This window comes from Poecile atricapillus, chromosome 27 (genome assembly GCF_030490865.1).
Source record: "Poecile atricapillus isolate bPoeAtr1 chromosome 27, bPoeAtr1.hap1, whole genome shotgun sequence".
Taxonomy (NCBI): domain Eukaryota; kingdom Metazoa; phylum Chordata; class Aves; order Passeriformes; family Paridae; genus Poecile; species Poecile atricapillus.
The window spans coordinates 5,177,495-5,189,782 of record NC_081275.1 but is presented as its reverse complement, the minus strand read 5'-3'; the positions used below and the strand labels follow the sequence as shown (position 1 = coordinate 5,189,782).

General features: G+C 45.7%; 1 protein-coding gene across 12 annotated transcripts in view; it reads right to left on the bottom strand.

Annotated features, from left to right (window-relative positions):
* Positions 1-12,288, bottom strand: part of GPATCH8 (G-patch domain containing 8) — a 55,859-nt gene that overhangs the window by 18,821 nt on the left and 24,750 nt on the right. For 7 of the 12 annotated variants that reach the window (XM_058857663.1, XM_058857664.1, XM_058857671.1 and 4 more), the window contains 2 exons: positions 1,590-1,657; positions 1,083-1,169 (listed from right to left, as the gene is read on the bottom strand). In XM_058857663.1, coding sequence (XP_058713646.1) covers positions 1,083-1,169; positions 1,590-1,657 — 155 coding nt within the window. Of the gene's footprint in view, positions 1-1,082; positions 1,170-1,589; positions 1,658-3,654; positions 3,700-12,288 lie in introns of all 12 variants that reach the window. The other 5 variants (XM_058857670.1, XM_058857669.1, XM_058857673.1 and 2 more) reach the window with 1 other exon arrangement.

The window sequence follows — 12,288 nt, the reverse complement described above, 5'->3', positions numbered from 1 at the left end:
AGGGTACCCAAACACCTGCAGCTCACTTATCAAGCAAGTCAAGGTCTCAAGACAAAAAAAAAAAAAAAAAGAGAGGAGACTATAAATTTTCATAGCTGAACAAACTGCCTGAAGAATTAACTGTTCAACTGGAGAAATGGAATTTTAGATTTGCCGAGGTTATGTTTAATTTTAATGGCACTGAAACTACTTTCCCATTATTTCTCAAATAATTAAAATTTATGCAAGACTGACACTTCATTTGGATGTCTTGAGCCCTTCCTCAACCCTGGTACTCCCCAAATCTCTGGACAATTGAACAAGCAGGCTTTCCTAAGAGCTGATGGCCTGTAGGGGCTGGGAAGCGGAAGAGTGGATTAAAGGATGAGCAATGACCATGTCTCCACAGAGAACTTGGTTACAGCTAATCCAAGAATGCCCCTGCATGTCACACTCAAATCCCAACACCACAGCTCACTTTTATCAGCCCCTGGCTTATAAAATAACCCCACAGGTTTTGCAAATCCCATAGAAATACAGAATTTGTCTTTTTTTTTTTTTTTTTTTTAATGCTGCCTGAACAATTCTTCCAAAGAGCTCCAGCCCATCGATTTCTCCAAGCTGGAGCCATGTCCTACCTTTCCAAAGCAGCCAGGATTTATGCAGTAACATCATAATGTGCTGCTCACTCCTCACTAAGCACAGCACAAGAGCTCCTCCTCTCCCAGCTGGTAACTGCCCCTCTACCACCTGCAGGTTTTGTCCTGACATGGCAGGCTCACTCGAAAAATCTGGCAGCCCTGGGTGTAGGGAAGGAAATGTCCTGCTTACCCCAGGACTGTTCCTGTCAGAACAAGAGAGAAAGCCCCACTGCTGTCCTAGGGCTCTTCAGCAGCTAAACAAACAGGAAGGTTGATGCCAAGAAGTGAATAACCAGTGTGTTAAAATATAAATCATCTCCACAATGACCAAACCCAAGAGCAGTGAATTTCTACCACTGAATTTTCCACCATCACTGCGGCAGAACAAGAACTCAGTCCCTGAACACATCTTTTCCCAACCAGCCCACAGACACTGTGATGTTGATGCCCCTCTCTCTGTACCTTGTACTTCTGCCTCAGCTCCTCGGTGTCTTCCTTCTCCACCTCCAGCACTCGCCTCCGCTCTGTGGCATCCTCGGCATAGTCGAGCTGTTTTTAAAACAAACAGAGATGCCATTTGGCCCATAAATACACTGCATTATCAAATCTACCAGAAAGCACAACTTAACAACTTGAACTGAAACAGAATCTGTGCGAGTTGTACTTTGCTTTCCCTGTTTTGTCACCCAAGTGTAAAACAGGTTATTGAGCCCCCTGATGTGGAGGGCCCTGGCAGGCCCATGGCAGCTTTGGGGAGGGGAAATCTCAGAGCCCAGGGATTTTGGGGCACATCCAGACCCCAGAATTCAGGCTCACAGGGATAAACAGAGGATGAATTTTGCAGACAAGGGTTTTCTTACTGCGCTGATTTCAGAGCAAATTGTTCTTTACCCTGGATGCACAAACTCTCACTTGTAAATGTCTTTCCCACCCACTCCCAGAAGCCCTGCAGGGGTTAGGGGAGCTCACCTCCATCTCCATCCGGCCCATGCCCATGACATCGTACTTGACGACGATAGGGATGGGATCCGTCCTCCCTGGAAGAGGAACACACAGAGAGGGGTCAGCAGCAGCTCAGCACCACAGCTCATTGTACACATTGGGTTTGGGTGGTTAGAGATCTTGCCTTGGAGTGCAGAGACCAGAAAGCTACAGTGAACCAAACACGAGCCATTCTCACAGCTTACAGCCAACCCTGAGCCCAGCTCCAAATGGCACCCAGGATGATAAATGCACTTTCTGAACATTAACTGCTCATGTAAAAGCTTCTCATGGTTAATGTTCCCCTGTGACAAGCCCTGCGGCAGGGCTGATAACAGGACTTGAGCCTTCTCCTCAAGGCTTCTACATCAGGCTCCTCATCTCCCGTAAGAGTGAAGAAGCTGCTAATCACATTTCACTGTTGCAGCTCATTAATAATTGATTAGAACCTCCCTGTAAGGGAGGTGGAAGCCTCCCTCCTACCAGCTTTTGCCATCCCCAGGAGTAAGGAATGCTGAAGAGAAGGATGGCACAGAAGCCAAACTGCCCCCATCCCAAATACCCAGTCAAGGCCAGGGGTCGGTCCCTGCTCCCCCAGCCCTGGAGTGACGCTCTGGCCCTGCCGTGTCACCTGTAAGCTGTGAAAAGGACTGGTTGCGAAGAAAATTGACTTTGAACTAATCAAACTATGCTGGAGATTTATTTTGTTTTAAAAAACATATCTTTAATCCACTCATAACCAGCCAAACAAAGCAAAATGGGGCAGACAAGCACTTTACTACCACAGCTTTTTTTTTTTTTTTTTTTAATAAATTATTATTATTTTGATTTTTACATCACAACTGGCACTGGTGGTTGTGATGTAACCCACTGACAAAGTACTTACCTTCTCCAGTGCAAACCTTGAGTGAAAAAACAGAATGTTTACTTCCCTTATTATTGCTCTTGTTTGGTGTAAACAACTCTTTTGTTATACACACATACACAGGTATTATACCTTTGGGCTAAAAGATCAACAGCTTGGAGTCATGCCGAAATATTCCACTGCCATCCATACATGCAAAAGGTTAAAGTCTTTAAAACTGCCTCAGAAAACCTGGATAGGTGTGAACTGTTTGCCAGCATCAGCCATAATTCCTGCCAAAAACACAGCCCCAGAGGAGCTTTTGAACCTTAAAGCACACACATGTGGTTTTATTCAGAAATAAATCAATGTAATTAATTGCTTTACGGTTTTGTTGATATGCCCAGGAATTTGACAGGCAGGTATCCATCAGGTCCAAAAGCAGTGATCACATTAATCTGAAATTGTTTGGATTGAAGTTTCCTTTGGATATTTAGTGCTCATCTTTGACAAGGTTTCTCTTATGCCCAATGGTATAATACAATAAGCAGTGACTGCAATTTTTAGCAAAAGGACCAAATTAAAGACAGGTTATAAAAATGACTTCCTAGGTGCAATATCACTTTCATAACGTCTCAGCCAGGGATTTACTGGTAAGTGGTGAACCCAAATGGAATGCCTGGCAGCAAGTGCCAACAATTTATTATTCAAATTTTTTTCAAGCTTTTTTTTATTTTGGTTTGGTTTTGGGTATTTTTTATTTGTTTTTGTTTTGTTTCTCCAGCAATTGAGATCTTTTGATGCAGCCTCATTGCCCTGGTAAACCCCTGTATACAAACAATGCATCAGTACTTTTGCCTTCTAAGGCAGTCAAAGTTTTTTGGGTTGTTTTTTTTTAATTCAAAATCTATTTGGAAATTGCAGTAGCAAGTGCTAGTGCCCATCGTGTTGGGGGGGGGGGGAAATCAAGTTTGGACAGTATTAAAAATTTATGTTTAAACTGATTTTGGCAGTTCTAACACAAACAGAAACATCCCTTCTTAGCAATACCCTTTAATGAACAAGGATCAGACAAGTGTGCATAAAGAAAGGAAAGGAAAGGAAAATGAAAGACCAAGCAGAAGGATGATGGCTACAACAGAGAAAGTAAGCCTAACATTGGTGCACTGATGACAAAAGGAGTAATTCAGTCTGAAAATAAAAAATTACCACTGCTAAGTTTACCATCACCACAACAAGTCCAGGATCATAACGCTGTAAAAAAGAAACACCATTTGTTAGGCAGAAACCATTAGGGGCAGAAAATAGGCCGTTTGGCAGGGAGGATGGGGTAAAAAAAATAACAGGAGGCTTCTTGCTCACCCCTCCACCCCATGACCGTGCTCTGCCCTGCAGAACCAGGGAGCCATTGGAGCAGCTCTGACTCCTGCTGGGTATTGGGAGAGCTCCTGGAGACAGTCCTGCTCCGAGGAGGCACTGAGGCACACATAAGCAGGCAATTTAAAAAGGAAACAAATCAGGATCTTAAGGAAGTAACAAATATTCTGGGCCAAATGGAGCTCTGCTTGCAGGTAAGAGGGGAATATTCCATGCAAAAAGTGATGCCTCTGATTTAAACTGAACCATCATTTCATTATGAATGGAACCTCCTGTGTGACATCCAGGTGACAAGTGGCACGTCCAGGCATGTGGCACAGCTATGGCAGCAATGCCAACCCCACATGGATCCCCCTGGAGCCAGCTGGAGCAGCAGGACATGCTGCTGGGCACTGGGGTGGCCCCACTTCGTGTCCAAGGAAAGCCACGATGCTGAAGGGACAGGGACAAGCTCAAGGCCACCCTTCACCCACTGGCTGCCAGATGGATCATGGGGAGCAGCCAAAGGGGGAAATGGGACTCTCCAAGTTCAGCTCATTACTTCTCCTTTGAAGGAACTTCCTTGAGAAAAGTTTATCCTACTGCTGGCCCTGACAGCAGGATCTTTCCCAGCAGGTAAATGTAGCTTGGATGTCAGGAGCCTCCCAGGTCTGGGGTCCCTGCTGAGCCTTTCCTGTACTCCAGCATGCTTTGAAGGGAATGTAAGCTTCCAAGGCCCAGAATTCCCACACTTCCTGCTACTCAGCAGGGCTGCAAGCAGTGGAACAGCTAATTCCCAGGGTAAATCCTGCTGTGTCCCTGTCCCAGCCCCCTGCACCATTTATTTTCTTTTTTAGGCAGGTCACAAACTCCTTCACAGACTGGTCACTGCACAGGCCCCAAAGCAGAGAGGGTTATTGCATAAAACACTTCCACACACAGGGAAAATCTCATGGAGAGGACACAGCAGGAATCTCCAGCAGGATGGAAAAAATAAACAGCTCACGCAAGAGTCACACCTTAGAAAATCCAGTCTCAGTAAATGAGGTTAGTAATGATTCCCTGGACTCAGAAATGAAACGAGACTCCCAAATGAACTGGCTGTACTTGTTTTGCTTTCCTCTCCGCAAGAAATGGGAAAACCTTTCTCCCAGCTTGTGAAAAATTGTTCAGACCCAAACAGACCCTGCAGTGGCAGGGAACACATGGCCAGGCAGGCTTCTCCAGATTCCCTCTTTTTAACTGCATAAAGTTATTGGATGCAAGCAAATACTTCCCCCCAGTGCTATAAATTTATAAATCTTGGGAAAATTCATCCTAAGGCTTCAGGGCTTAGGTATCAGACACAGGTCACACTGTACATGGAGGACTGTGGGTTCAGGGCGCTCTGGACACGGTGTGGATGCTGCTCTGCCTCTGGAATGGGAATATTCCACTGGAGCTGCCATCTGAGCCTACCTGGAAATGCCAGCATTGTCAACACCAGCCCATGTTTTATCCTGCTTTTAACAAGTCAAAACAGAAAACTGTTTTCATCAGATTTTCAGGTTAAGAGGAACTACTCCCTCCAAGAACAGCATCATGGCACTAGAACCCCAGATCTGGGGGTCTGGGTTGGGAGGAAACTTAAAATCCAGTTCTTCCATGGAACAGGGATACCTTCCACTATCACAGGTTGGTCCAAGCCCCGTCCAGTCTGACTTTTGACACTTGGAGGGATGGAGCAACCACAGCTGCTCTGAACACCCTGTGCCAGGGCCCCACCACCCTCCCAGGGAAGAATTTCCTTCCAATATCTGATGTAAATTGATCCTTTTTTAAATTTATAAAGATCTACTCCTTCTCCTAGCCCAACAGGTACATTTCTCTGTTAAAGAGACATTCAGATATAATAGGATGAAAAAAAAGTACCCCAAAAATTCTATGTTATTTCAATCAAATCTCTTTCAGTGTGTCACTTATGCACAGTGTGTAAGCACCACGGAAGTAACACAACAGTAATCCTACTTGTTTTGCTGACATCTTCATAGAAATTCCCCCCAGGTACAAGTTTTGTAGGATTCAATCCTAGAGGACAGATTGATATCACACTTGTCACCAGAGGAGAATGTGATAAACTCAGCATCTCCAGAGGACACAGACAACAGTATATAACCTTGTTGGACATGGGGGATTTCTCCTGTTTTGTTATCTTTATGATGCAACTGAAACCCACAGTAAGGCACAACCTTCCAGGGGCTTTTCCTCCTGGAAAGGGACTATCACCCAGCTGTGTGCAGGGCAGTTTCATGACCACAGAACTGGGTTGCTCTGCTCTGGTGGTTTGTTCAGTCAGTACAAATCCCCCTGCAGGCTCCAGAAGGGAAACAGGTGCCTGGAGTCAGCAACCAACATCCACAGCAATGGGTCCACAAGGACAGGGCTCACCTTCAGCTGCACTGTCAGGGAAGAGGGAGATAGGGAGGAGTCTCTGTGCTCATGAATGAGTTGCATTTTCAAAGATGAGGATTTTGCAACACTCAAGACTCCTGGGACTGTTTCAATACAGCACGGAGGGCTGGGCTCTGCTTCCAGGGAACAAGTGACAGGGCAAGAGGGAATAGCCTCAAGGAAGATTTAGGTTGCATACTGGGGACAGTTCTTCATGGGAGAGGTTGTCCAGCCCAAGCAGAGGCTGCCCAGGGCAGTTGTGGAGTCCCCATCCCCAGAGGGATTTAAAAGCTGTGTAGATGTGGCACCCGGGGACAGGGATTAGTGCTGGCATTGGCAGCACTGTGCTCCTTAAGAGTCTATGAGAAACCAAGAGCTGTCCTGTTGAAAATTCAGACTCCTCATTCAGTATATGAAAAGAGGAGAGGGGAGAAAATCCACTCATTTTCACTGGTGCACAAGCCTGGGGTGCTCCCCACTGGCTAAAAATGACACCATGTTATCAAACTTATTTCAACTGCTGCAAGAAGCAAATGAACAAACAAGGACAAGCTTTAATCCCGGTCCCCTTTGAGAATTAGATTTGTGAGCTCATCCTGTTTATGCCAGATTTCTGGAAGGGGTCAAAACAATCAAGAGATTCAAACAAAGGTCCATCACCCTCGGTGGCAAACAAAATTTCAGAGAGGAGAAAGTGTTTTCCAAGAACACAGAAACAGCCCTGTGAATTTAATCCTTACTAAGCAAGGGAGAAATGATGAGAGAAAGTCAAGTTGTAAACACCCTAATCGCGTGAAAAACTTTCAGTGGCAGCTCAAAACAGACACACAAACCAAGGGTGCCACTTGCAGAAAACCAAGCTGATGTTTGACACTGAGGCACCAAGCAGAGCTCCTTGAACTTTTGCAGGGGAAGGAACGTAGTGGAGTCTGGGTCAAAAACCATCCCTACCCCAAATTCTGGCCAATGGATTAAAGAGCAACACAGAAGGCGTTGGAGCAAGAACACAATTCCTGGTTGATTTAGGATAGGAATTCAAGGTAAGAGCTGCTGTCTGTGTTCATCTTGGTAAGCAGACAGGTGAAGGGTCTCATCAATTCAGGGCTGTACTGAGGAGCCAGGCAGGCTGTGCATGGCCAGGGCCCCTCCCTTCCCCACACTCCTCTCTCCCTGTTTAATAAAACTCCTCTTCCATTGCACCAGCACAAAGGGCCAGAAGGCCTCGTCCCAAGCCAGGCAAAGGCCGTCTGTCACAACAAACACATGGCACTGAAAGCACAGTGACTTCAGATTTCACTGGCTACACCCACTCAAGCAACACAAACTCACCACCTGTAATCAAGGGAATGATCTTGCACCTCCAAAAGCAAACAAGGGAGCAAATGCTTCCCCCAAAGGGCACTGAGCAAACCTCCCTTTCGGTCTGTGGTCTGCTGGGTTTTAACACAGCAGTGAGGATGGGTATGACGACAGCAGCCACAGCAGCCAGGCTTCTCAAGCTAAGTTCACATGAAAATATCACTCTTAAAAGCACTGGCGTGATTTGTGGTGCAAACACAAACATGGAAATGTTCCTTCATGCCAGGATTGAGGTTCCTGTGAGGACATATGAAGATACAAGATGATAAGAGAGTGATCACAGTTATTTCTTAGGTAAAACTGCCAAACCCATACCTCATGAATAAAGGCACTGTTAAGCACTTTTATCTGCCTCTCCTGTGTTTTCCTGTATTTATTACAAAGCTCCAAAACCCAGAAAGAAATCTGACACCTCTCAGTCCCTCAGATGCTCATTGTTCCATGTTCACAGGCCTGACACACATCCACCGTCTGCCTCCACGAGATCAGAGGAGCCAACAAATGGAAAACACATTAATATCTGAGCTGAAGCCATTTGGCGAGTGGGTAACAGCGCCAGGATTCAAGACCTTGGAATTCAAACCTTGAGCTCATTTCTCCAACTGCAGCTGCCAAGTGATCACATTTGTGACTGATCTCAATTGCTTGAGTGGTCAAAGCTCTGTTTATTGCTCCCCACAGCCCAAGGAACATCCAGCAAAGGCAGCGCCCGCTGCCACCTGGCACCGCCTTGGAACGGGGACTCAGATCCGGCTCCATCCCACAGCCAGGGATCACCCCAGGGGCTGCCAGGAGAGGATATTTCCTTCCTGAGCTGCGGGATCATGGCTTCACTTGCAGCTCTGAGCAGCTTCCAGCACTTGTCAGACGCTTCTGCTCCTCCACCCTGCTCAGCCCTTGGACCAAGAGGCAATGTTTTCCCTTTTCTGAACAGATTTGGGGAGGAATGTGCCAAAGAAGAACTGCACCATAGTGATGGTGAGGGGGGAAGTGCTGACTATATATATCCTCACAGAATTTGCAAGTCAGAGTACAAATTCACTTGTGGTTTTTCATTTAATTGAAAACCATGCAACAAAAATACAGCTTGATGAAGGGACTGGATTTTAGCATTTGGAAACAAATTTCCTATACCTGACTTTGCTACCTAGCTGGATGTACTCATGAAAGGATAAAATAAACCCAAAGCACTTTTTATTAACTGCTGCTCCCTGTATCACCAGGATGACTTATATGATCAGTGTGGGGCACACCTTGGTCAACAGGAACAGTACTGCCCTGACAGTCTGTGCAGGTTTATTGCTTTCAGCATGAGTGGAAGGGAACAAGGATGCAGGAAGGGTTCCAGCTCTGCATGGCATTACCAAGAGCTCCCAAGACAAGGCATGGCCCTGCCCTCTCCTCACAGCGTTACATCAGCAGAGATGCTCCGCAGGGAGATGGAAGCAGCTCTTCCAGAACAGTTACACTGAAATGATGCCAAAACTTGGCTAAAAACATAAGCAAACATGAAGGAAATTATTACTAAATAGGCAGAGGAAGCAGGGGACAGAAGGCATTTCTTCAGGACCAAAGGCTACATGGAAAGTTCCTGCCACTGCAAGGACCTGCCCCAAAAGGGATGTCCCTGCCCTAAACAGAACCACCTGCTGCTTCTATTTCCTGAGTACTGCAGACAATCCAAGTCCCAGTACAGACCTGCAGCCACCCACCTTGAAACTCCTTTTGGTTTCACTCTGAGCATTTTCATGACAATAACCAAGCACTGAAAGAGCTGCCTCAGCCCTTGAGGAGCAAACACAGGAATTCCAGAGCTACACTGAGCCCCCACGTTACCTGAGCTGTTCAATTCACAACTGAGGCACTGAGGAGAAGCTCTGCCATGACAAATTGTGTGATTTCTGTTGCCATAGCAAAGTACTACATTGGGATTCACTTCTCAGAGATACCACAAAAGATCAGGATAATCTCAGTCTTGGGAATACTGTGGGAATGTGCAGTAAATCAATGCTTTTAAAAATATCAAATTAATCATACAGGACACAGTTTGTGGTGTAGGGGAACTTGTAACTGCCACTGTACAGGTGGTGGGGCTGTTTTTAAAGGGTCAAGGCTGCAATCAGGCAAGAATGTTTACAATAGAGAACTTCAGAGAGGCAAATCTGTGTTGAATAATTACAACTGTTACCCAGACTGGCTAAGGATGAGCTGGACCTGTCCACCAGAGCTGGTCAATCTTTCCTCATGGTCCTCTCCATATGGCCAGTAAACATCAAACCTTCCTCCTGCCCTCTCCAAACCCTCCCTGCAGAGCTGCCCACCCTCCCCAGGCCCTGCTATGACCCAGGAAGCAGCAGGATAACCTACGCAGTTTCCCCTGGTCTAATTAAATGAGATTAAACTACTGGTTTTAGTCTTGCAGATATACCTCTAGAGTACTATTACTTCATATTAAACATGCAAGTCCAAAAGGAAAAAAGAATCCAGAAGTTTTCAGCACAATTATTTTTTTCAAACAAGACTTGTCAAAAAAATTGACAGGGAAAAGGCAAAGATCTTATAAAAATATTTTCAAATGTATGATTCAAATTATCCCACTACTGCACGTCAGTCTCCTGGTTTTTCATAAAACTACTTTAACTTGATGGGAAATTCCAAGAGAAATCCAAGAGAAATTATTAGAGTGTGGTTGAATTCAGATCTCCCTCAGCACTCTCATTCCCCTCCTGACTTATGTAACTCCTGATTTATTCACAATCCTTGGGCTCATTTAGCACAGGACTTCACACGAAGGTCAGGCAATGCTTTTAACCAATTTTTTGCTAGTTTAATTTTTTTCAGGAGACCACAAAATTCTGGATTATCAACTACAGGCACTTCCCCAAAGATAGAACAGGCTACAATCACCATTTTCTTACTTGTAAGAGTGCAAGTATCACATATCTCTATGGAAAAGTGGCCCCCTAAACCATATTTTCCAAATTAAAAAAGATCCCTGTCAACTGGCAACCCCCTTTCCTGCTTTTTCATATTCACTGGCTATTAGCAAGTTGAAGCACCATTTCCAAATATAACAGAAGTTGTTTGTGGGGAAAAAATGATGAAAAACATCGGGGAAAGAGATGAGCTGAAGGATGATTCTGCTGAACTCCTCATGAGTATCTCTGAACCAGGACTCCAGCACTGGTGTGGTCAGAGTCCACAGCACTTTCCCTGCCTGATGCTCCACTAAGCACACATCCCAAATTCAGTGAAAGATGCAGATGTTTCAGCCAGAACACAGCTGGTGACAGCCACATCACTCAGGGCATGGGCTCTGTGCTTCCCTACCCAAGGGCTCAGCTCTTCTCAGTAACAAGACTTACACCACAAGCTGCCCCAGGGAGTACAAAATGCTTCCACCTCTGGGATTTTCCCCAGAATGAGCCATGTTGTACCACACCAGGAGATTTTTTTACCACCAACTGGCAATTGTCAAGTGTAGGCTGTTACAGGTACCACCCAAAGACAGCTCAGCACTCTCACCACTGGATTCGATCCCCCCATGGGTAGTCAGGATGAAGGAACCCATCACAGGGTGAAGTCCTGCAGTGTGAGGTTCTTGCTGAACACCACCACAAGACTACAAAAAAGAAATATTTCTGCCTGGCATTACTTTGGGATTCAACAAAACTAATGAGGAAGCCCAAGCTCAGATGAACATCTAGAATTAAAAGTGACATCACAAAACTCGGCACACTGAAGTCAAGTAAAGTGCACAGAAAGTAGCTGAATGCAGTATCAATTCTGTACATGCAACCCCAAATTTTTGAGTTTGATGTAAGGACCTTGTGCAGGAGGTCAGACACCACACTCACAGCTCAAGGCTGCTTAGAGGGGTTCTATTTCTGCTGCACCTTCTCACCACAGTCTGTGTAAGATTTTAGGCTCAAGCAGCAAAGGTTTAACAGGAACACACCTACATCTCTTTAGAAACCTCTCCTGGTCTTTCCTCAACAAGGGAGTGTGGAAGAGGAGAAGGACTTCTGTTCTGCTCCTCCCTTCTCACTGCACATCAAATTACTTCACTCTTCAAACTCCTAGAATAAGATTAAAACTGGATGCAAATGTCTCATTCCTGACATTTTATATTTGGATTTTTGGGCCAATCTAAGATTCATGCAGAAAGGTCACTGGATAATGAATTAAACACTCTCAACACAATCATCACCAATGCCATAGGCACAGGTTCTGGCTGCTGAGAACTCAGAGGAGAAAAGCTGGACCTGCAGCAGCCTCCCTCCCACATCCTTTGCCTGCCCAGACCTCTGGAGAAGTTGGCTGGCAGGTGGACAGGGCACTTCTCCCTTCCAAAAGGGCTGAAATTCCTGCACGTGCTCCACAGCCCACATTAGGAAGGCTTCAGCATTGAACTGGGTTAAACTGGGTGGGTTATTTTTACTCCTGTGTTCCTGCAGGAGGCACAGGAAAGCCCTCAGACCCCACATCCACGATTTGCCTGTAGCTTCTATACAGTCCAAATCAGCAGAGCTCCAATGATATGTGAGAGACCCAGAACAGCTCCAGCGGAGCACGAGGCACAGTGGGAACATCTAAATCTGGACAAGACTCAAAGGGCAAATTCCTGCTCAGCCCTTGGGACATGGTGACACCGCCACCCCCTGCCCCGACTCCAGACCTAGTCCCATAATCCATGTT